Here is a 26,187-nt window from a genome sequence, read left to right as displayed (position 1 = left end):
CTGGGACAGGAAGCAACCTACAGAGCATTCCTGAGGCAGAATAACTTTTCACTCTGAATAAAAGTTTCAGCTCTCATTAGATGCTTTCTGTTCTCTCATTTCTCTCTGGGGTCATGACACTTATTTCAATCTTGGAGATTTAAAACGGCCTTGATTCTTTTTCTTTCAAGCTCTGGGGAACTTAAAAACAGCATGTTGTATACCGCCAGAGGTAAGAAAGGTTAGCCAGAGGGGGGCAGGGAAGTTCTTTCCTCGTAGGGCCAGCACTACAGGGAGGGAAAGAGTGTGATTTCAGGAGTGCCAGGAAATCTGCCGTGCCTCAAAATATCTTCCTTTCCACCTGTCATGAAGTCTGACATTCCGTATTTAGAGAGTCACTTCTTTGGTGCATGAACATGCAAATACCATTGGGTGGGGCAACACCTTGCTATTATTATAACCTAACTCTTGAACTCTATCTGGATAAGGGATCAGATTTCCATGGGACAGCTGAAATCAAGGGGCTTAGAGATAGGAGAAATAAGATAGCACTGCTTCCCTTAGGAGAAGGAAATCTAAATATGGTTACAGAAAAGTAATAGCCAGTAGGATTTACCATGAGTAATGAGTCACCAATCTTGCCCTAGTAATGAATCATCTTGTTCTTTGGTTATTTTCTAGCTGACATCGAAGACATGAAAATATGCTACGTTTTAAAAGATGGGGCCAATGCCACAAGTGATATGTTCCATTTTACAGTTGAAGATGGTGGTAAGTGTTCACTCTCCTGTTAGTATAAACAAGGAGAGTGACTTTTATTGGTTGTTCTTTGGTGACTTCGTTACAAGGAATCTGCCTCGAGTATCATTTTATGCTCACCTGAATTTATACTGGGCGCATTTGTTATTTGCCGATAGAAAATCTTACATTCTCAATCTGCCACAGTACTACTCTGCAGTGAGTAGAGGTGAATGTTCCAGTTATATTATTCTTGTCTTGGGGTTAGTAAAACACTAAAAAAGAAAGATCTATGTACATAGGATCCCCATGTCCAGTTGTTCAGAATATGCCGTGCATGAAGCTGCCGACTTGAGGTGACAAGAGGATGCTGGAATCCAGCCCAGCAGCACTTCCAAGCCATGTGCCTACCCGGGGGGTGGGGCGGGGGGTGTCTGCCCAAAGCGGGTGCCCTTTGCTAGTTTGCACATGCGTGCTGTGTGGACTTATGGTGATGGATAATCGCATTCACCAGGAAAACAGTGCCACGTAAAGGTGTGTTTTACCTTACCAATCTCAATATGTCTAGTGATGTCCTCAGTTTGGGGATTTTGTGACTTAGTCTAGCTAAAATTTTTTTCTCGGTGAAGTCTGAAGAATACTCCAGAGGATAGGCTATGACTTGTGGTCCGAGTCTCCTCCACAAGGTCACCGTCACTACTCCCCCCAAAGCCCCCGCCGCTGCTCACTCTCTTTTCTGTTCTCTTCCTGATCCCACAGGCTGGGAGAAAAACTGACCACTTCTAGATTAATCATAAAGACATTCTGTTCTCTCATGCTCTCAGGAGAAGCGAAAGAACCTCAGGAAGTACATGTGTTGTGTGAACAAGACACAGGAAGTGGGGGTGGGAGTATGTGTGTAAGAGAAGAAGGAGGGAAAAAGAAAGGATTTGGATCCAGTCATCTATTTTCTAATGATACTTTAAAAAAAAAACCCTTTTTTTAAAAATGTTTATTCATTTTTGAGAGACAGAGCGTGACTGGGGGAGGGGCAGAGAGAGAGGGAGACACAGAATCCGAAGCAGGCTCCAGGCTCCGAGCTGTCAGCACAGAGCCCGACGCCTGGCTTGAGCTCAAAAACCTCGAGATCTTGACCTCAGCCGAAGTCGGACGCTTAGCCAACTGAGCCACCCAGGCGCCCCTAATGATGGGTTTTTTTAAAGTACATAATATCTCAAAAAGATGACATGTTTACCCTCCATATTTTTTGAAGCGTTAAATGACCATTTGTTTAAAATATCATTGGGCATAACGTGATCACAGCCTTGAAAAATGACATGCCAGAGAGGCAAAAAAGTGTGTTAATTTGGGTTCAACTATGTGATTTTCCCTACAGTCCAGATGTTTAATAAATTTGATGCCTTTGTTTTTATCGTAACCAAATCATAGTTTAATATTCTTTGTATTGATAAAAGAAATCTTAGTATGAAACCAATTCTAAGAAGGACGCCAATTTATAAAAAATAATGTGTTTATTGAATCTTGATGCTCAAATGGGAAATCCTGCTGTCGGTAAACTTTAGAGTGGAACTCAGAAGTAAATCTGTGTAGTAGATCAAAATTTAAAGACTAAATTATTGGTTCAAGGCCCCGTGTTTGTCACTTGGAATGACTGAAAACACCTCAATAGCGAAAGTATGATTTTCTTTAAAACTGCCAAAAGAGGCTTGGAAGCAAATGGTTACAATTCTCAGATGTTATAGTTTTTACTTTAAAATAAAAACCATTTATTTGTTTTTGAGAAAGAGCACGTGTATGCTGGGGAGGGGCAGAGAGAGGGCGACAGAGAATCCGAAGCAGGATCTGCACAGCTTGCACAGAGCCCAATGCCGGGCCCGAACTCATGAACTGTGAGATCGTGACCTGAGCCAAAATCAGGAGTTGGACGCTTAACTGACTGAGCCACCCACGCGCCCCTAGCTTTTGCTTTTTTAATATTTTGCTTTTTTCCCCTCAGTTATTATAGTCTCGGTCTGATACTGCTGCCCTATTATTTGGCACATTTCTCTCCCTAGTTAATGGAATGGTAACAGTTACTTTAAAATTTTGATTTGTATTTAAACTTTAGAAAACATTATGCCGTATCATATTTCAAGATAGTAAGCGAGGAATGGCTAGCTGAAGAAACTGAGTTTATTTTTGGATTTGCTGAAAATGTGGCTGTGCGTCTAAGGATTGTGTTTATGGAAATAGAAAATAAATCATTTCGGGGGATTTTTTAGAGCCGGAGTTTCATGTGAGAGAGAAAAATTCCGGAGATATTGTTCTTGACCCTTCTTCTCACCGTTGACATGGCGTCACTTATGGGGCTTAGGCAGATTCTGGCAAACTATCTACGGAACAGAATTTATCTTAATTCACCTGATATAAGAAAACTTCCCTCTAGCAGAATAAACACAGAAATCCTCAGGATTAAAGAAAAAATAAAAATTCATGTATGTATTTCAAAATTATTTTAATATGATACTTATTTTTGTAGGGGTTTTGCACGGTCTTGTAAAAATACTCTAACATTTGAATGAGAAGTGCAATACTATTTAACTTAAAGAGTATCTTGAATGAAATTACTTCTCTGGGAAGTGTGAGGTATTTTGCCAAAGAGAAATAAAAAAAATATTTGCAGTATTTGTGGAAAGAGAGAAAATAAAGATATCTTTCCTTTCTGTAAAAATAATATTAAACTAAGAATTTTGATTTTTTGACTCAGTTACATGTAATATATCCATTATACAGTATATTATATGTTATACGCTATATTATTGACTGTCTTACCAAGTGAATATCTTGGTAAGACAGTCAATAATTTTAATTAAAATGTACTTCAGAAAAAATCTATGTTTATAGACTGTAATATGAACCTTTATTTTCAAAATCTTCAAGTTTAACATATACATTTCATGTAATACAATACATGTGTATGAAGGCACATATATAATATGTTTTGACACTTTTCAAAGATATGTATTCCTCAGGAATTATGGAAAGTACTTGAATCTTATGAACAAGCACTATTCTTGTTGTTTAGTTGGAGTGATCTGGGTCTCAGAAAAGATAGGTAACTTCTCCAAATGCATCCATCTGTCCAGGAAGTAACAGACCTCTCTCAAGAGTAACTTATTCTTCCCATCTAGGTGATGACATACTTTTTTGGACTAGTGGGTTTGACTATCAACTTCAGCTGTAGTGATGTATTATCACCTCTTTTATACAACGATAGGAAACATAACGATAAAGCTTCTCCACGAAATACACAAAATGCTTCCAGTATTTCACATCTGGGAGGCCAGTTAAGGCACCAGGCCATAAAATTAAGAAATGTCTACTCCGGGGCGCCTGGGTGGCTTGGTCGGTTAAGCGTCTGACTTCGGCTCAGGTCATGATCTCGCGGTCTGTGAGTTCGAGCCCCGCGTCGGGCTCTGTGCTGACAGCTCGGAGCCTGGAGCCTGTTTCAGATTCTGTGTCTCCCTCTCTCTCTGCCCCTCCCCTGTTCATGCTCTGTCTCTCTCTGTCTCAAAAATAAATAACGTTTAATAAAAAACGTTGAAAAAAAAAAATTTAAAAAAGGGGCGCCTGGGTGGCGCAGTCGGTTAAGCGTCCGACTTCAGCCAGGTCACGATCTCGCGGTCTGTGAGTTCGAGCCCCGCGTCAGGCTCTGGGCTGATGGCTCGGAGCCTGGAGCCTGTTTCCGATTCTGTGTCTCCCTCTCTCTCTGCCCCTCCCCTGTTCATGCTCTGTCTCTCTCTGTCCCAAAAATAAATAAAAAACGTTGAAAAAAAAAAAATTCAAAAATAAATAACGTTAAAAAAAAAAAAAAAAGAAATGTCTACTCCAATTCTCTTTTCAGTCCACTGAATTCACCTCCTCCAAGTCCTCAAGATGGCTTTTTAGGACAGTGACTAAGGAAATTACTGGAGCAAACAGAGTCCTTGAATAACCAAAAAATAAATAAAATATAACTTTTGCTTTCAGGAGTCAAGAAGAGATTTAGGAAAGCAGAAAGCTAAAAGCCCTTGTTTCACATTTAATTGTATTATCATAAGACACTGGCTAGCCACAGAAATCTTGTTATGATGTAGTAATGGATTAGGACCACCCATCACTAATGGGATGGTGCTTAGGACACAGTTACTAATTTTTAGTTTGGGGCTGTTACCAAATGACAGGGCTGAGAGGACTTTATTTGAAGAATAGATAATTTCAGGATTTTACCTCAGGGAGTTCTACTGTGTTTGGATTTAATAAATGAATGTTGGTTGTGCATGTAATACACACACACACACACAACACACACACACAACACACACACACACAGATTCTTATACTTTAGGATTCTTTCAATCAGATCTTAAACCTTATATATGACTTATTATGGTTTATGCAATTTTGTCTTCAGAGCATTCCTGTCAGCTTAGTAAAAACAAATCAGAAACATTACTATTCTTTTTTGGCGGATGAGGAAACTGAGTCACAGAAATAGGCACTTTCCTCAAGTGTCATAACCAGGCAACTAGAGGCCAATTTGAATCCCGGGATCCTTTCTGCAAGCAGTAACTTCTATACTTACTCAGGATAAGCAAGGAGGGGTGTTAACTCAATGTTTTCCGGGTTTTCCTGACCAAGGTTTTAGGAATGCTTAGTAGGTGAGAATGAAATCAGAGTAGGATGTGTCCACAGACAAAAAGTTTTGTCTCTTACGAAATGTGAATTTTTATTTTAGAATTCTTAACGGCTCTGTGTGCTCAAACTTACAGTATTCTTTTTGATATTATACTGTAATTCTTTTTAAAAATACATGTAAAAAATATATAGCCTTTCTAGAGTTCAAATAAGCACAAATCAAATCAACCTTATAGTTGATTTTTTACTTATTTTATCTAATTTTACTTATTTATCTACTATTTTTTTACTTATTTTATCAATTAAATTGTGAAGAAATTTTAAAAATACCAAATATGTGAGTTATGATGAAACAGGTATATTTTCTGTAATGTTTGTGCAGCTACAAAGTGAGAAAACGCTTTGGAAAAAACCTGCGAATATGTAGTTAGAGCCATACAGGGTGCAGTATTCCACCGAAGACACGGCTCGACCGAAGCAAAAAACCTTACAGGCATACTAATGGCACCGTGTACTCAAATAGCAGAAATTATTCTCCGTGACCAATAAACATAAAGAGCTTTTCAGTAATGGCAGTCCTTAAAATTTAATGCAGTCCTTAAAATTTTAAGTGCTAGAGTCAATCCTAGTGTAATTCTTAAAATGATCATTTAGTAATTAAATATGTTTTTTTGGAATATTAGTAAAGAATATGAGAATAGTACATCAAAAGGCCATCCATCCAGGCACTCTGGGGCCAGGGATATCCTATGTAGTTGCAGATTGTCACTTACAGTTTATAAGGTCAAACTCGGAAGTTATGAAATGTGCTCTCCTTACGGGCTGCAGCTAAGGTGCCATGTAGCAATCACATGTGGGTTTAGCTAACCCGTCTTTCATTCCTTTCTGCTTCATCCTCTCTGTCACCCTGAGGGGAGGCCCAATACAATAATACTACAGACCTGGAAAAGACATCCTCCTTTGATAATCGCCTCTTTGAAGTCTAATTGGAGAGCTGGTGCTCCAGCATTTTAGCAGAAGACGAAAGCAAGTATCCTTTTATCTTGTTCCTACTGGAACATCTTCTTATCTGATTTCATCCCAGCCTTCAACGCTCTGCCAGTATTCTAACATGCAAATGCATCTGTCCTTTTTTAGTCTTTTCTCCAAAGAACTTTTCTAGCTCTTTGTTGGGATGCGAAAGCTGGTCTCACTTGCTCCTCCAGGCACGTCCTGCCCTCAACCCTAATGACCTTCCCACTCTTCAACACCTGGCTAGGTGGCATTTCATCTCCAGAACTGCTCCCAAGGTCATGATGACTAAGTTAGCCGTGCCCTTCTTTGTGCTTCTACTGCTACCCTTAGGTACAACAACAATGGTGTATTCTGATGATTTGCTAATGTAAAGACCTCCATTGTAGAGAAGGAACTCCTTCAGATCAAAAAAGGTGTCATTAATGTTTGTAGCACAGTACCTACCTCCCCAGGGTTGAAAACAAGGGTTAGTATTTAACAGATATGAAAATGAATGAATAGATAAATGGGAAAAAGAAGCTCCCTTTTATATAAAGATCAATTACATCATATTCTAAGAAAACTTCCTCTAAACAATTACCAGTGGACCTTGGCATTCCTTTAGAGCAATCCCCCCATCCTAGCATTAACTTAAATCCCTTTGGCACCAAGAAAGATTTTTAGTAAAGCTTTCACAATTTTAAACACATGAAACCAACTGCTGTGAAAATTCCTTTGGAACCTTCAGTGAAATATACTTAAGACAGAGGAGATTCCCAGATTCCCAGGAACCACCAGATTGGAGCTCATGTTCTTCTTCTTTTTTTTTTTTTTTTAATGTTTATTTATTTTTGAGAGAGAGAGACAGAGACAGAGTGCGAGTGGGGGACGGGCAGAGAGAGAGAGAGAGGGAGACACAGAATCCGAAGCAGTTTCCAGGCCCTGAGCTGTCAGCACAGAGCCCGAGATGGGACTCGAATCCACAAACCGCGAGATCATGACCTGAGCCGAAGACTGATGCTCAACCTACTGAGCCACCCAGACACCCCTGGAGCTCATGCTATTCTTAAAGAATTCTTTTCAGAAAAAAAAAAAGTTGTCAGTATATTATATAAACTATGGAATGCCTTTAAAATTTAAAGGGTAGTAGACATTTTCTATAAATCAGTGTAATTTTAAAGTCAGCACCACTAACTCAGGTATTTTTAGTTACCCCAATTTTTTGCCTCATGTGATAGACATTAGGCCAGGCAGAGTAGAAAGCTCTAATAGCATAAAGTATCCTCAGTCCTCACTGAAATGCCATTACATAACTTTTTATTAGTTTCTTGTTTATATGTTTGTTTTGAGTCTCAAGCCCGCAGCATCAGATCCAAGACGTTTCTCGATGGGCATAAGAAAGCAGTCGGATATGTGATCATCTGTCTGGCTTGACATACCCCGTAGGAGGAGCCCTAGTTTTTTCTCCATTGTGAAAATTGGTTTGCTGCTTCCTCACTTGAACTCTCATGTGACTTGGGAGCACAGTCTGAGAGAGTTCCGTCTCCTGGTTTGGCAGTAAAACTGGGGCGTCGGATATGATACCCGTGTTGGCCATTGTAACGTATCTGGTCCAGAGCCAGACATTTGTTGCCTCCGTCTTTGAGTATGTCTTTTGGTGCCCAATTTTTCGTTCGCCAAGATCTTTAATTCATACGCTATTGAAAGATATAAATAGCATCTTGACATAATAGAGCTGCAAAGTCATTTCTTTATATGAAATGTCAGTTAAGGACACGGCTTTCAGATTTTTATTCCATATTTGATGACTGAATACTCAGACACAAGGAGACTGGAGCTCTTCATTCTAGTTAGAAGGAGCACACGTTTTTGCTTGAAAGTGACCAGTATCTCAGGGTGTGAGGCAAAGTCATTATGGACACGTAGCTGGAATTTAAAGCAAAGGCTGGAAAACTACAACTAAGTGCAGTAAGTTGGAAAAGGAGGTTTGAGTACAAGCATTAAAAGACTATACAGACACATTCAGCTTAGAGAGAAAAGCAAGCATTCTTTGGCAATAAAATTAATCGCTAGTGACATGAGAACCAGAGGAAAGACACTGGTGCCTTAGGGAGTTATAATAAGAAGATGAAGTAACGTCAGGCACCGAGACAAATATTTCTAATCTGCGAGAGGGCATAAGATCTACCAGGATACAGGGCCTGGCAAGGGCTGTTGGCTACTATGGCTCAAAGTTTGGAAGCCTTTCTCTTTTCAACGAGCAGTTTAGAATTGTTCAGGTCATCAAGGTCTTTCTATACCAGAGGCCTGCCTTTAGAAGCATGGCTGTTAGGTACCTGTACTGTGTCCATGAAAGAAGTTATACCTTTTCTATAGAAAAATATAAACTAAATGTTATCAGTTACTATTGGCTAGGTTCATTTCAAAATTATATATCACTTGGGTATACTGTTTTACTGGCTTTAATTTAATGGCAACTTTTCTTAAATTGTTCAATCTTTTGGTGAATATGAATCCTTATTAGTCACGTTTCTAGAGGCTTCGTGTGATTCTGTATTTACTCTCAAAAGCGATGATAGTCACCTTTTAAAACTAAGAAAATCTTTCACAGGTTATTAAAATGTCATAATCTCACATCAAATATTTATTTGTGGTATACATTACAGAGGTCAACTCTATCTTATTCTTTCTCTTTAAGTTTGCTCTGGGTGGCTGGGCAAAATAGAAGGTAGTATTCAATGGTGTAGTACATCGTTGTCATCGGTATGGTCCTATATTCGCTTGAGCCTACGACAATCCAAAGAGAATCACAATGCAGTGTAAAAAAAAGGGTCAGAGCTTCTGTGGCAAAACCCACTTGCGGAAAAGAGGTCCCCTATTCATTTATTTATTGAATTAGGCAACAAGCATTTTTGGAGCACCCATGTTTCAGACATCTGCGGGATCCAGGGAAAACAGGGATGAGCATAGCTGTCGTGATCTTTGACCTGAGGTTCCAATAGGCTCAGATGATAAAATAATAGACAAATAAAACTTTATACAGTGTTTACCACATTAAGGAGGTTATCATTTAATCCAAGTTAGAGATGCAGCTGTCAGGAATGGCTTTTGAGAGGTGATATTTAGGCTTACATTTAGGATGGAATGAAGCTGCCACCGGAAAAAGGGAGGAAGAAATGTTCCAAGCACGGGGGAGGGGGGCGGGGGGGGACGGAGCATGTGCGAAGGCACTGAGCTCTGTGTGCTCAAGTGACCGGAAGAACATCAACCTGCCTGGAGCTTAGCTAACAAACAGAGTGTCACGCAAGACGATGCTGGAGAGCTAGACTGGAGCCTGATGGTGCAGAGCCTTATAACCCAGGACAGTGATTTAGATTTTGTTCTAAGGCCAAGGGAATCCCTACTGCCCCATCGTTTTAAAGCAAGGGAGTAACTTGTTGCAATTTACGTTTTGAGAAGATGACGCTTGCAGCCCTGGAGGATCCAGGGGAAACAGCAAGGGGACAACAGGGAGACCAATATGAGGCTGACGCAGTAAGACAGATGTGAGACAGAAAAAAGAGGACGGGCTTGATATAATTGTGGATCTCAGTCTATAGGACTTGTTGACAGATTGGATTATGGGAGAAAAGGGAGAACTTAAGCACAATTCTGGGCTTCTCTGCCAGAGGACAGCAGTGGCACTACTCGTTGAGATGGAAAAGACAAGGGGGCATAGAACAGATTTCAGGGAGGAAATTAGGAGGTCATTTTGGACATCATAATTATGAGATGCCTTACTTTGAAGTGTGCATACAGGAAGGCCAGCCTATTGACCCTGCTTATCTTCCCTTCCATCGCAGTTAGGAGCTGAGCCTCCGGAGTTAGAACTGGAACAAATACGGGTTCTGCCCTTTGCAGTAACTGGTGATGTGACCCCCGAGCCAAGTAACTGAATCTTTTGTGGCCTCGGTTTCAGTGGTAACGTGGAACAATAGCAGTAGCTGGCTAATAAGGTTCTTTTGAAGATTAAGTAAGATAATTCATGGAAATAGGATCATTCATGCGGCACACTTCCCGTTGCATGGGAATGACCGTGCAGGTAGCCAGCGAGGCTTTTGAGGTCACATCTCTGACGGATTCCAGCGTTTTTCTTCTGATTTTTCTTTCTTTCCTTTTCTTTTATCTCTTGCTTCTTTCCTCTATTTCTTCTCCTTCTTTCCTTTTCTTTCTTTCCTCTTCCTCTCCGTGTAACATAAGACTTACTTTTTACAAAGGATGTCGGTATTATTGGTACTAAGAAATTAGAAGAAAAGGATGAATAGAAAATCATTATATAGCTATATTTGGTCTTCAATTTAGAACACTTTTTTTTTTAACATTTATTTATTTTTGAGAGACAGAGAGAGACAGAGCACGAGCAGGGGAGGGGCAGAGACAGGGAGACACAGAATCCAAAGCGGGCTCCAGGCTCCGAGCTGTCAGCACAGAGCCCAATGCGGGGCTCGAACTCATGGACTGTGAGATCATGACCTGAGCCGAAGTCAGACGTTTGACCGATGGAGCCACCCAGACGCGCCAATTTAGAACACTTTTTCTATTCTTCATGTTAATTTTGAACTAAGCTTGAAAATCCCTCCTTCGGTAGTATCTTTTGTTTTTCTCATAGCAGCTGTTTGTAAAGTTTGACTATTTGTTTTGGGTGGAGAGACGAGATAATACCAGGATGCAAGTGGAAAAGTGGTGAACACCTCCATACTGCTGAGGTTAAAGGCTAAGAAGTCTTCCAAGGTTATTTCGTTGTTAGTAAATGGTGAAACAAAAGTTTTTGTTAAACTAGTAATACAAAGTGTTCCCTGTGGTGAAACAATGGAAATACAAAGTACCATGTCCCTTCAGCTCAGTTTACGTGTTTTTTTTTTCCTTTTAATAACTGGAAGTTTAATTTTTATAGACTTGAAGGTTAAATATAGTAACCAACTTTAAAAAAATAGCACTCGAAAACATCTGGATTTAGCAAATATGAGGCTTAAGTGAAAGTTCTGACTGCAAGTCTAACCAGCTGACGACAGTGATAAAATAAGTATTAAAGCCATGTGTCTTTCTGTAATAATCCAGTGAGGCCAAAGGGACAAATGTGATACCTAACCCTGATTGCAAATAAGGAAAAATAAAATTTAGTGAGGCCTGGTGAAAAAGGGTGAGTGAGCCACACACACATAAAAACAGGTATCTTTTTTCTTGCTTCACAAATGTAGACTGATATAATGATGTACATTTCCTAAGAGCAAAAATGTTTGTGTAAATGAAAATAATTTTCTTTAGTATTATTCTGTTTTAGAACAGTTCGCTTAAACTTACTGAAGTCACTGATTTACTAATCTGGTTCTGCCCCTAAGAATCAAAAAGTCAACGCCTAGTAGCTGTATATAAGTAATTTCTTACTGAAGGAATAAGTACCTTAAAGAAACAATGTACCTTTGGATGTTTGCATTTAGAATTCTTACAGAGCTGTTATGGTAGAAGTTCCCAAAATGAATTATTCAGTTATGGCTAGCCACTATTTAACAATAAGACTTACTTTTTGCAAAAGATATCAGTATTATTGGTGTAAGAAATTAGAAGAAAAAGATGAAAGGAAAATAATTATATAAGCTCTATGTGTTTTTCAATTTAGAACACTTTTTATATTCTTTATGTTAATTTTGAACTAAGCTTGAAAATAGCACCCTCGGTAGTATCTTTTGGTGAAGGAAGCCAGGACACGATTCTCTTCCTTTTTGTTTCAAGAAAGCTCTGACTACATTCTTCCCGGCGGAGACAGCAGAGTACATGCTCTCCATTTTTTTGGCTGGCTAACTCGGTGCAGAAAGGTTTAATTATTTCATCTTGGTAAAGCCCCCACCTGCTACCTTTAACTCCACTTATATAACTGTTAGAGGCCTGAGTTGAGAACACAGAAAACAGTGTTCTCAAGCTTAGCTCAAGAGAGCCACTTCAGAAATTGAAAATAAAGTGGTAAAACTGGTCAGTAGACTTCAGAAATCCAGGAGACAGAAAAGAACCATTCTGTGTTCCCATAATTCTTCTCTTACTTTATTGTGTGTAGAAATAGCCCAAAATTGAGTGCACTGCATCATGGCTATAAAATTAAGAACGGTGGGGTACATGTAACCATTTCAGAAATTGTTATTAACCGCTAAGAAAAAAATGACCCTCGCTACCTAAAGCTCAAGAGTCATTTTGTTTCACCATGCGTGTCCATCAGGTTACTAAATCCAGTTAATTTTACCTGCTTTCAGAATTTCTATTGAAACAGATTCCTGCATTAACTCCATTCCCGGTGATCCCATTAGAATCATGTTGAGGTTTATCTTAAATGACTTAATAGATGTAAACTGCTTACAATAATGACTGGCACAGAGAAGTGCCATGTAAATGTTAGCCATTCCCCCACTAGCATAGAATTGGTATCTGTGAGAGCCAAGATTCCTAGCATTGCTTTTCACTGACGCATCCTCATTGCTGGCACACGTAGATGTTCAATAACTGCTTAATGAGTGAATGAATACATTTTTCTAAATTTTTTAATTTTTTTTAACGTTTATTTATTTTTGAGTCAGAGAGAGACAGAGCATGAACAGGGGAGGGTCAGAGAGAGAGGGAGACACAGAATCTGAAACAGGCTCCAGGCTCTGAGCAGTCAGCACAGAGCCCGATGCGGGGCTCGAACTCACGGACCGTGAGATCGTGACCTGAGCCGAAGTCGGCCGCTCAACCGACTGAGCCACCCAGGCGCCCCTAAATGTTTATTTATTTTTGAGAGAAAGAGACAGCGCGAGTGGGGGAGGGGCAGAGAGAGAGGGAGACACAGAATCCGAAGCAGGCTCCAGGCTCTGAGCTGTCAGCACAGAGCCCAATGCAGGGCTAGAATTCATGAACCACAAGATCATGATCTGAGCTAAAGTCGGACGCTCAACCGACTGAGCCACCCAGGCGCTGCATGAATACATTTTTTCTAATGTGATTTTCCTAATGGATTTCTTTGTCTCTTGCAGCTTTCCCCTCTGATCCAGATATACCATTTCCATAGTTACCTAAAATTACAAATGTGATTTTTGAATTGTCTTTAAAAAAATAAAAACAAAAACACACACAAAAAACTTGTCTTCCCCTCTGCTGTCACGGCTGATTTTCTGACATGCGAATCTGATGTCATCTTTATTTTCCAGCTGTCGCATGGTGTCTTGTTAAACACAGGATAAAATTCAGACCCTTTGTGATGTCCGTACTGACCAAGTGTGATCTGTCCAGCCACCCAGCCTACTCAGGAGTCCCACACATGCCATGCTACGTCCTGTGCTCTGCCTTTTCTCTCACTTTCTTCCTGAATATCCTTCCTCCTGCCTCTTCAAGAGACTCAGGCCAGATATTTCTCCCTGACTTCTTCTACCCTTGTGCTTAGGGTCAGACATCACCACCTCTGTGTTTCCATAACTACTCATATTTGTATTCAGGGATGATATGCAAAGTGTTTATTTATAGATCCATATATTGATATATAAAATAATTTAAATCATGCCAATTGCTATATATAAAATACACATATATATTACACGTGAATGTGTATATGTATATGTACATTATATATAAAATCACTTACCAAGCGAAAGATGTGGCAGCACAAATAATATATCGTATAATGTATAAGGTTGTTAATATACTATGCAATGTAAAATATTATATACGTATAAAGGTTCTCACAAGTGTATTGGTATAGTACAAATTACTCATCAACTCACTAATAATTTAAATATCTTTTGTTTTTACCCCATCTTTTATTTAAAGCAGCTTTCATAAGCTAAAAGACACCCTTCCTGGGCCATGAGTTGGCATAGGATCAAACTTTTCCAATGACTTAGCCCTTAAACTGGTTGTTACCAAGTGACTTGTAGCTCCAGTTGGTAGTAAACTTCTCTTTTTATAAAAAGTTTATTTATTTATTTTGAGAGACACAAAGAGAGAGAGAGAGAGAGCATGAGCTGTGCAGAGCCTGACGTGGGGATCCAACTCAGTGAGAGCATGACCTGAGTCGAGATCAAGAGTCAGATGCTTACTTAACCAACTGAGCCACCTGGGTGCTCCTAGAAAATTGCTCTTAACATCAATGATACTGTCCATGGTATTAAATCTACTCCGAGATTTTCTTAAACTAATCAATTACACCCAAATTATTTCTAAGACTTAAAAATTATATGAGACTCTAATATATTCAACATCTCCATTTATAGACAAAGTTACAAAAAAAATCACTCGCCAGAAAGCAAGGTTTAATTAGGTGGAACTTAATACCTTAGGACTCGTGAGAGGCAGTGTAATATCTTGGTTAACCATATGAGTTCTTCGAAGCATTTTGGGCTTGAATCTTGATTCTGCCAACTTTTAAATGATCTTTCTGTCTATCTATTAATCAGCACGGAAGGCATTCTCCATCTCAGCTATCAGTATACCCATTCAGAACAGGCCACTCTGCACTGCAGTCTTTTATATATTTTTGTGTTGATAAAGCTTCTCCACTGCAGGAGCTGCTTCGTTTATATCCATGTCTCCTTGTCCAGTGCTTAGTTTCTACGTGCCACTTAGTAGGAGTCCAATAAATATTTGTAGAGTGAAGCCATGAATAAACACTGAACATAAATAACTGATTACCACTTTCTCTTAAAGCTGTGGGTGGAGTAATTTCAGAAGTAAAGAGAGGGATCCAAAGGAATATAGAATAGTCTTGCCAGTTTAAAAAATGTAAAATAAATGGATGCTTGTGTTTGCTTTTAAATATCTTTCAAGCACACATAAGTGTATATAAACATATACATTGCCAAGATTCTTTGCATAGACTTTTACGGTGACATCAGACTCTGTCTTGCTTATTATAAAATGGAGTTTCTCTTCCTATGCGTATGGATATGTTTCTACTTTACAGATCTAGCCTTTAGACATTTCAGCTGAAATTTCTTTAGCTTACTTACTATAATAAGCATGCTGAATCTGATTGATTTATGTTAAGACACCATTGAGAATGGAATGAGTTTCTACCCTTATCTTAATAGACTCACTTCATTCCCCTTTTGCTACATGACTTTGACAGGAACAGAGACAACCAGTGAGCCCTTCCCCCAACACTCCTCCCCATGTCCACCTCAAGTGTGTATGTGGTAAAAGGCAACATTCATAAAAAAAGCACCAAGTCAATTAAATGTCTATTTCACTTAATTTGCGAGAAAAGTAACACTGTAAGAGATAAAATGGATTATCGAAGTACTTCATATTGGCAATTTTTCTAAATAAACGATGTTGCTAAATGGTGTGACAAAGTCGAAATACTGGAAATAAGTCCCTTTTTCAAGATGTCCATCTTTGAGTCTCTATTTTCACCTGCTTGATTAAATATTCACTGTGCAAATATACGTAGTGAATGTGAAGACCGTCTGTTATAGAGTCTTCAGAATGATAGACATTTGATTTTGAGAGTTCAGAGAAAGGATTGTCTTTCAAGTAGAATATTCCCAAAGTTTTCAGTGTGTTGATCCAATCACCAGTCTATTTTATTCATGTGCAGGTAGTTTAAAAAAACAGGTTGTTTTTAATTTTTGAATTTTTAATAGTTTTTTAAAATGCTTTTTAAAAATTAAAAATCATCTTAAAGTTTTTTAAAAAAATTTTTTGAATGTTTATTTCAATAAACATTTTTTGAATGTTTATTTTTGAGAGAGAGAGAGAGATACAGAGCATAAGTGACAGAGGCAGAGAGAAAAGAGGGAGGCGGCACAGAATCCAAAGCAGGCACCAGATTCTGAGCTAGCAACACAGAGCCTGACACAGGTCTCAAACCCACGAACTGTGAGATCATGACCTCAGCTGAAGTCGGATGCTTAACCAACTGAGCCACCCAGATGCCCCTCATCTTAGAGTTTTTAAAGTGGTTTTTTTTATATGAAAAAAAAAAAGAAGTGAATTGAATCCATGTAATTACAAAACATGAAGTAGAAAGAGCATTTGACCCTTTATTATTACTATTCACAAATACTGACAGTAACCACAGTTTTAAATACAGCAGCTACCTTGTGAATTTCTGAAACTGAATGAAAGAATTAGAAGCAGCAGGGAACACAGGGAGCATACAGTATATACATTGGTGGTGGTTAAGGGCTCTTCTGTGATGTTCTAGAAAAACATGATTCTGACTTGTTTGGTAGTTGCTTAATCCACGGTGATTATGTTACTTGGCCCAGGTTTTTTTTTATTTGTTTGTTTGGTTTGTTTTGTTTTTAAGTAATAGATACAACTGAATTCATGATTAAGACTTCTTTGAATCTACAAGGTAGTATAATACAGGATCTGCCATATTCTTATTTCTTCCCCAAGGATAATGTATCCATATAGACCCCCTTTTAGTATTTTAATTGTCTTTATTTGTTAGAATTCAGAAAGCATTTTGTACACATTTCTATTTTTATCCCATCAGTTACTTAAGGCAGACAGGTACACACACATACACACACACACATACACACACACACACACACACATCTTGCTTGAGTAGGATCCTAGTATATTCCTATTTGGGACCAGTTTTATACCTTAATTAGTTAGTAACATTTTCCTGTGACTAGCTCCAAAATTGGCCTCTTAAGCAATAATATAAAAAAGGCTGGAAATATTTTCTTATATTCTGAATTACCCTTAGACGGTAATTAATCGGGCATTTAATTCTGACTGTAGTTTTAAGGTGCTTTATCTGATGCTGCTCTTCTGTCATTCCCATTTTTTTTTTCATGGTATGTCTGTCCTTGGAATCATCTAAACATCTTTTAACTTTCCTCCCCCATCCTCTAGCTAACCAGTCCCTACAACCTGCTACTTTCCTTTTGCACACTATCACTGGATCCCTTCCATGCCTTCAGTGAAACTCATTTGAGTACCTGGAGTTGCTGAACTATTCTAGTAGTTTCTAATCTGTCTCTCCTCTCCAGTCTCCCCAACTTCAAGTTCCTCCTGAATAAAATACTTCACAGAGGAAGCTAGGCAGCTGTGATTCAATGGGGTTTGGGGTTCACCCTGGATTTGGACTCAGAAAACTTAAGCCCAGCTCTCCCTTTTGCCACCTGTTAATGGAGTGAATGACAGCAGGAAAGTCCATTAACCTGTCTTACGCTTCAAGTCCCTTATGCTTCTGTTTTCCCGTCTATAAAAATGGGAACATAATTTTGATGTAGCAGTGTCTCGGCGAGATTACAAAGACTACCTGACACAAGGAAAGCAAATATATAATGGAATGAGCCTGTGATGTGTACTATTATTACTAACGTATCTTTCCTTGTTATAATACTTTTGTCACTCACCTGCTCAAAACCTTCAAGTTTTTTCCTTTATCTACCGACTAGACCATGCTATAGGTTATGCAATTACAGTCTGTCACTCTGGGACCCCGATGCTCGCTATTTTATTTCCTCTGGTCTACTTATATTCTCCCTCAAATGGATTTCTCACCATTACACCTACTTGTAATTTCACCAATCAACACATTTATTCCTGCCTTCCCTTTTTTAAAGTATGATTTCATGTTTCTCTGCTTATCATGGGAATAAAAGCACAGCAGAGGGAATGCAGTCAATGGTATTGTAATCATGTTGTGTGGTGACAGACGGTAGCTACACTTGGGGTGAGCATAGCTTGACATATAGACTTACCGAATCACTATGTTGTACACCTGAAACTAACGTAACATCACGTGTCAACCATACTCATATTTTTTTAATTACTTAGAAGTATATATACATAAGCAAAATTCTTATCAGCTTGCACCCAGCTATTCCCATACCCCCAAACCATTAGGAAACACCTTTGGGGTTCCCTAACATCAACATAGCATATTTCCATATAGGCCTTCTTTTCTATCTTCCTTCTTTCTTCCCCTTTCCTCACACCTATTCCCACGTCCTTGGCTCAGGAATCATATCTGCTCTTTCTTGTTCTCCCAACACACACATGCATGCACGCGCATGTACACACACACACACACACACACACACAAACACACACACAAGTTTTAATGAGATTCTCTTTATATTTGTTCCCAGTGGTGTGCTTCAAAGTAAAGAGAGCTTTGGTTGTAAATGACTTTAAGTACCTTAAGTTTGGAACCACAGCCAAATTTTGGAAGTAGGAGAAAGATATGATTTGGCTGGCGGTGATGTGCAGTCTGCAATTGAAGTGAGCTGTCATGTCATGATATCTTCCTGTCACTACAAGTATTCAAGTTGACTGAATGGCCGTTGTCAAGAGTTAAAACTGATTATTAGATAGGGTGAGACTTGATTAGATATTGATTCTAAATTTCTGGGGTTCAAGCTTCACTTGAGGAAATGATTTTTTAAAGATGGCTAAATCTGTATCTTGATAAAAATATAGAAAATTAAGAGCTTTTTCTTAAAAACATTTCCATTTTACAACCTGAAAGACTCTTATAGTGAGTTTTCATCAATAGCATGTACTTAAGGTTTTACACAAGTATACATATTCATTATAGGAGAATTCATGAATGTAGAACTAAAAATAACATGAGTCATAATCTCACTCACCAGAGAAAATCACGATTAGCATTAGCTGTCTCTTTCCATATCACATGTTTTACCAAAAAAAAAAAAAAAAAAAAAAAAAGAAGGCATCATTCAATGTACACCAGTCTGAATCCTGGCTTCCAAATTCAGAGCATGTTTTGCACATCTTTCTAGAACAATAAATATAGATCTACAATGGTTTTTAATGATGGCTTTATATACCACTGTATAATTATATTCTATCATTTATCTAAATACTTGCAGACATTTTTTAAAGTCCGTATTTTTAGGAGATGGGTTGTTAAATGACTTTAATGCAATTAACATGACTAATTATGGCACCCCCGCTCCAGGGTGAAAAGATATTTTTGGGTCCATCTACATTTTCACTTCCACTGCTAACAGGTGGAATCAAGCTGCATTCTTGTTTCTTCGAAGAGCTGATGACACCAATACCCCCTTTAGCATTCCTTTTCCCTCTTAGTGTTAATGGAAAGAAAGTATGGTTTGTAATGATCTTTTGAACTCTGAATTCCTGGCGTGCTTATTCCGAGCATCTACTAGCTCAGAAGTCATTTTACATCCTCCAATGATAAGCTGTGCATAAACAGAGCTTCCTAGTATTTGCTAATGGCTCTTGTAATACCAGTTTCTCTCCCTTTCCTTCAGTATAAAAAATTACACTAATACATTTAAGAGATTATTTTATAAAAGCTGTTAGACAATTATCTGTTAATTACATGCCCTCAGTATAGCGATCATTGCAAGATTTATGGTGGCCGTTCAGTCAGTCGTGGGCTAGCAGATAGAAGAGGTAAGGAACAGTATGTATTGAATGCTTTCTATGTGACAAGGAATTTCCCAAGTCAACTCACTGAGTTACTATAAAAGCAATCAGTGATTTCTATTATCCCCATTGTACTTCGGAAGAAAGTGAAACTCAAAGAATTGAAAGAAATTTCTCAAAGTTACTGTATTAATATTTTATCTATGCTGTAACAAATGGCCACCAACTTAGTGACTTAAAACAACACAAATTTATCGTCTTATACTTTGGAAGTCAGAATTCTAAAATGGACCTGATTGGGCAGAAACGAAAGCATGGGCAAGGTTGTGTTCCTCTGGAAGGTCTAGAGAAGAATCTGTTTTCTTGCCATTTCCAGTTCTTAGAGGCTGCCTGCATTCCTTGGCCCATGGTCTGTCCTTTCTTCCATCCGCAAAGCTAGAAGTGTAGCGTCTTCAAAAATCTCTCTAATGCTGACCTTCTGCTCACTCTTCCACTTCAAAGGGTCTTTGTGGTGATGTTGGACTCATCCATATATTCCAAGACGATCTCCCCATTTCACAGTTGGCTCATTAGCACCCTTAACTTAACTTGCAGTCATAATTTCCCTTAGCCACATAAACTAACATATTTTCAGGTCCCGGGAATTAGGTTATGGAATTCTTTGGAGAGCCATTATTTTGCCTGCCAAAGCCATCCTATTTGTAGGAAAGAAGCGAAGTGATGAGTCAAGTCCAACTTTGTCTGTATGTTGGTGGAATCCAAGGGGCATAAGATAGGTCCTCCTGTGCAAAAATATCTAACCCACTGCCTTCCCTAATACCTGAATTTCTATCATTAGAATTAGTTTCTTTGAGGTTCATATGCAAAAGTCATCAAGGATTTCTAGGAGGTCCTCAAAAAAAGATTTATCAGCAGCTTGCTGAGTACACAAGGAACATTTTAGGGGCAGGAAGTAAGGGAAAGGGATAATAAAAAAGGTCATTAAAAGGGGAAGTGTAATGATGCTAATTTTCTTTCTAGCCTATTACATCATTTGGCCCAGAGCTAGTTTTAGTGGTAGGATTTCCCCGTTACTTAGGGATAGGAGACATGCACAAACAGCTTTGTAACTTTTCTTTGATGTATTTTCTCCATTATTAATCTTTATTTACTACTCTCTTGTTGATACTTGACAGTTTAACTGTAAAGAAAATCAACTGGCCCACTATCAACCAGAATTGAGATGGAAGTTTGTCTACAGACATTGACACTAAATGTAGCCAATTCAATTGGACGATTTTTTTTTCAGTTATTTGCATGTGCAAGACAGATTGCTTACAGTTATAGGGCTTACACATGCTTCAACAGATTCTACTTGTATCTAATTTGGGGTAAATATTGACATATAAAAGCAGAGGTTTAAAAATTCAGACCAGAGTGATCAGTACAAATTAAAGAAAAAAGTTGCCTGAATCATACCCCTGTAAAATTAGGTATCTACCCCCAGGAAGGATCTCTGATCCTGAGATAGAATAGGGTAAGCGTAGTGTTCCAGCCCAGAGCCTACAAGGTAGAAAGCTAAAATCCCCAGTTGAACTGAATTGCCAATTGAAGATGCTGAAAAGTGTTTTGCAAATGCTTTATGAACCAAAACGAAATATCCCGAAGGAACAAGGACAGAGAAACCATTCAAAAGGGAGGGAGAAAGGCTGAATCTGGACAACATGGGGTCTCTTGACCTCCCTGGGGAGAGGTACCCAGAGGTTTGGGGTCCCAAAGAAGGAGTCCTGTTTCTAAGATGCATTATTCCTCTCCTCAATATGGATCCTGTATCATTCAGGGTATCCTTAAAAATGGAAGTAGATGGAGATATTTCTGATCACAACTTGCGGTGAACACACGTGCTGTGACTGGTAAAATAATCGTGTGTTTGGTAGGTCCAGAAGAAAAAACAATCTTGCTGGCTGACAGTATATTGAAATCAAATCCAGATGTCCCCAAACCTTGAGGAAAGTAAAATAAACTGGCAAGACATCAGAAGAAAGTCACGGAGAGCACAGGCAGGGGACAGAAAGGGTGAGAGAGAGCAACCCCACAAAGTCCCAGCCTTGGGTGAAGACAGCGCACTAGAAGGAGAGCAGGGATGGCCTCGGGTAGCCACCCGGGGTAGAGAGAAACGACACCAGCCAAATAGCTTCCTAGCAGGTGCTTTGCTGTGGGACAATGGCAAGCTGGTCCTTACCGCAGAACAGACCCATAACCTGCACCAAGCCAAATGAGTATATCGAAGATGACCTCTGCTGAGACTCATCCAAAAGGCAGTTTAATAACATATTTTATGAAAAAGAGTGGTTGGCCAGGCTGTGCATATTCAGGCATAAATTATCCACAAATTGTGAACCTGCAGGGGCAAAAAATATCAACTGTTTCATTGTCTTATTTCTGAGGCAAGTCTAGCTCTTTATAATCTTTAGCACTGATGAATCCAGTCATTTTGATGAAATTTGCCAAATCTTATTCTAAGGAATGTAAATTAAGTAATATTTACACTTGTGTTGTAGTGGAATGAATACAGGTTCATTATCTCCTTGTGATACCAAAAGCTACTAGTGCCAGAAAGTTAAATCCTGAAAATACAGTTTGAAGATGATGATAGTTTCCATCCTTCCTGTATATTACCTATGGCTTAGAGAGAATAAATTACCAAGTCTAGTCAGATATCACAATGGCCTGGAGAGATTTAAAAAATCCAGTCCCAGGAATCTGAATCCCTGGAGGTGGGACACAAGCATTGATGTGTCCTCCAGCAGCCAAGATTGCAAACCACTGATTTAGAAAAAGTAGGTTTACAATCCTGCCTGAAATTGTGACTTCTTTTTTTAATGCCTGTTTAACCGACTAGGCTGAGTCTGTATTGCTTGAGCCATGCTTCTCACATCGTATCATGCATCAAAATAGCCTGGAGAGTTTGTTAAAACGCAGACGAATGGACGCAACCCCCAGAGGGTACGATTCAGCAGGTCTAGTGAGGGGCTCAGGCAGGTATCAATGATACTGACATTGGAAGCACATTTTGAGAAACTCTTTTTTTAAAACGATGATGTGAAGATAATTAAGCCGAGTTTATAACTGGTAATACGTTTTCCATTCTACTGCCTGTTCAAATGACCTCAGGGATTCAATCTATGATCCAGAGTTAACATCAAACACGAGATTTCAAGTGCTTTATATTCGTCATTTCTGACAATCTGTCGAAGAGGTTTGCAAAGTTTTTAGCTGAATGTTGAAAATTTGCGCTTTGAAGTATTTCGAACCTAGCTGGAGATACCTGGGGAGGCGTGCCACAGTCAACTTGTTTATTCATCTTAAATGAATTATTATCTGTGCCTGGCACACAGTAAGCACTCTGTAGAGCTTGCTAACACAGGCATACCTTTTTTATTTTGTCAAATATTAGAAGAAGAAATATTTGGAAATACTGAATTAAATTAGGACTGTTTGAAATCCTTCCCCTGCTCCTACTTACATAAAGAAAATGTCCATTGCTAGCTTCTGGTGAATTGGGATAAGGAATGGGGAGGAAAAACTTTTGGTTAAGAAATGTGTGGAAGGAATTTTTAGGATCCTTGCCGGGTGTGAGTTGTGATGTAATTGTACCTTCGCTATCTCCTAAAGAGAATTTCAGTAATGACCACCATTTATTGGGCTCTTTCTATATCCGTCCCTTCTCACCTGGGGTTCCAGGAAAGGATTAATCCCTAATGCCTGAAAGTATCCATTGTATGAAGTGAAGTGACTTTGTTAGCAAGCATCTACAATGGTACTAGCTATGTACCACTCTGGGAGGATTGAGAAATGTAATCATTCACATCATTTCCTGTAGAGCTGGAACCCAGACATCGCTCCAAGCACTTTGTAGTTAATAGCTTACTTAATTTTCACAACCATCCTAAGAGTAGAGTCCGCTATTTAGCCCCATTTTTTACAGGTGAGGAGACTAAGGTACAACCAAGTGACTTGCCCAAGGTCAAGAGTAAGTAATAGAGGCTGTATGCACAATAAGAACGGTGGAACCGGTGTTTTTATTTGCTCTGCTAACACTGTGTTTATTATAGTGCTGATGTTTCTGGAGTTAGGCTTGTGTTTCTTTTATATTTACTTACTTGCTGAGTCAGATGACCCAGCGCATCCAGGCTGAAAGATTGTGCCTTAGATTGTTATTCCTTATGTCCTGTGTGTTACATAGTATCGACAACTAGTTGGGGATGGTAATGGGAGGTACAGTAAGAAGGAATGGCCATCAGATGGAAAGTCAGCCCTGCTTACAGGAAGGAACCAAACTTGGCTTAATGTTTGCTATACGCCTTATACATTATCTCGTTTCATTTTCATTAGAACATTCTTTTTGTGTTTTTTTTTTTCAATGGTTGGTTATTTTTGAGAGACAGAGACAGAGCATGAGTTGGTCAGGGGCAGACAGAGAGGGAGACACAGAATCCAAAGCAGGCTCTGGGCTCTGAGCTGTCAGCACAGAGCTGGATGTGGGGCTCAAACTCACAAACCTTGAGATCATGACCTGAGCTGAAATCAGACGCTTAACCACCCAGGGACCTCTCACTAGAACATTCTAAGATAAAATATTTTACAGTTTAAAGACACAGAGATTCAGAAAGATAAAGTAATTTAACCAAGACCCCACAGCCAGCATGTGACAGAATTCACACTAGAGGTGGAGTACTGGATTCCAGAGCCCAACTTTAGGGGTGTTTATTACTACCATTTGTGAGATTGAGCAACCAATGGCTATAAAGCAATTTAGTTTAGTTTTTTTTAGTTAATTAATTTCTGTAATGTTTTATTTATTTCTGAGAGAGAGAGCATGAGTGGGAGTGGGGGAGGGACAGAGAGAGAAGGGAACAGAAGATCCAAAGCAGGCTCTGCACTGAAAGCAGTGAGCCCGACGCGGGGCTCGAACTCACGAACCATGATATCATGACCTGGGCTGAAGCTGGACACTCAACCGAATGAGGCACACAAGCGCCCCAATGTTTTTCTTAATTTAAACAACAGAAAATGATTTTCTCACAATTTTGGTGGGAAGTCCAAGATCAGGGTACCAACCAGTTCAGTTCCTGGTGAGAGCTCTCTTTTTGGATTGTACATGGCCAAATTCTCACTATGTCCTCACATGGCCTTTCCTCAGTGCATGTGTATCGAGACCAAAAGAGATCTGTCTTTCTGCTCTGACAAAGCCACTGATTCCAACAGGAGGGCCCAGTCTCATGACCTCATCCAACCCCAACCTCCTCTCAAAGGCCCCGTCTCCAAATGTCATCACACTAGGGCTAGGAGCTTCAACATAGGAATGGGGAGGGGGCACAAATCTTCATTCCGTAATAGAGAGTTCCTACTAAACAGCTCTCCCAGAAATCTGTAACATGGCGGGTTGCTTATGGAGAATTCTGGGACTTTGGTTCCAGTCATTATTATTTCCTTCTTCAAGACCCGGCAAATACTATGCATCCTTTTGGATACTCCTGTATACATGGCAGAGACCCAGGAAGAAGTAACTTCCAATTTCATTTTTTTTTAATGTAAAATACAAATTATCCTTATGAGAGCAGCATCATCACTCGTGTCCACCAGGACCCTTTCTGTTGAAAGTGATAAAAAAAAAATGAAATTTCCTTAAGCCAAAAATAAATGTATCTCTAATAAATGTATTACATACAAATGTATGTACATTTGAATAAATGTATTCGTGTAATTAAGAAACCAGGAGGGGGCACCTGGGTGGCTCAGTCAGTTAAGCATCTGACTTCGGCTCAGTCAATCTCACAGTTTGTGGGTTCAAGTCCCACATCAGGCTCTGTGCTGACAGCTCAGAGCCTGGAGCCTGCTTCAGATTCTGTGTCTCCCTCTCTCTCTGCCCCTCCCCGGCTTGCACTCTGTCTCTCTCTGGGTCTGAAAAATAAATAAACATTAAATTTTTTTTAAAAAAAACCAGGAGAGGCTGACTGCAGGGGTGATTAGATGTGTCGTTATGAGAACCTAGAATCGTTCTGTTTCTCAGTTTGGCTCAGCTCACCTAGTTGGTTGGTTGGTTGGTTGGGAGGGGCAGTCTCTTTCCCCATCAGCAGCAAGGCCGCAGATGCCAGAGTATCAAAAATAGAGACAGTATAGGTTTGGACGTATGAATCTGTAAGGAGTATCTGTCATGTATATAGTGGTGGGGAGGGACGGGAAGGGAGCCATTAAATAAAGGTTGAGAACTATTCACTATCTCATATCCCCTTGGTAGATGCTTGAAAATGCATCCAAAAGAAAGGTTAGAAATATTTTTTTTTCCTTTTATTGTTTTTTTTTCCCTCCACTAGTGAAGATCACGGCCACGAGGGGCTCAAAGAAATCACAGCTGCTTCTTCCTACCCCACCCTTTGCCCAAACTGTTCTTATGTG

General features: G+C 39.3%; 1 protein-coding gene across 1 annotated transcript in view; it reads left to right on the top strand.

The window, feature by feature from the left end:
- The window catches only part of FREM2 (FRAS1 related extracellular matrix 2), a 169,734-nt gene that overhangs the window by 10,048 nt on the left and 133,499 nt on the right, over positions 1 to 26,187 (top strand). Inside the window, exon 2 of the mRNA XM_019447696.2 lies at positions 661 to 750. Coding sequence (XP_019303241.2) covers positions 661 to 750 — 90 coding nt within the window. The remainder of the gene's footprint in view (positions 1 to 660; positions 751 to 26,187) is intronic.

Source organism: Panthera pardus, unplaced genomic scaffold (assembly GCF_024362965.1).
Source record: "Panthera pardus isolate Hobbes unplaced genomic scaffold, ASM2436296v1 HiC_scaffold_1, whole genome shotgun sequence".
NCBI lineage: Eukaryota > Metazoa > Chordata > Mammalia > Carnivora > Felidae > Panthera > Panthera pardus.
This window is presented reverse-complemented; position numbering and strand designations above follow the sequence as displayed.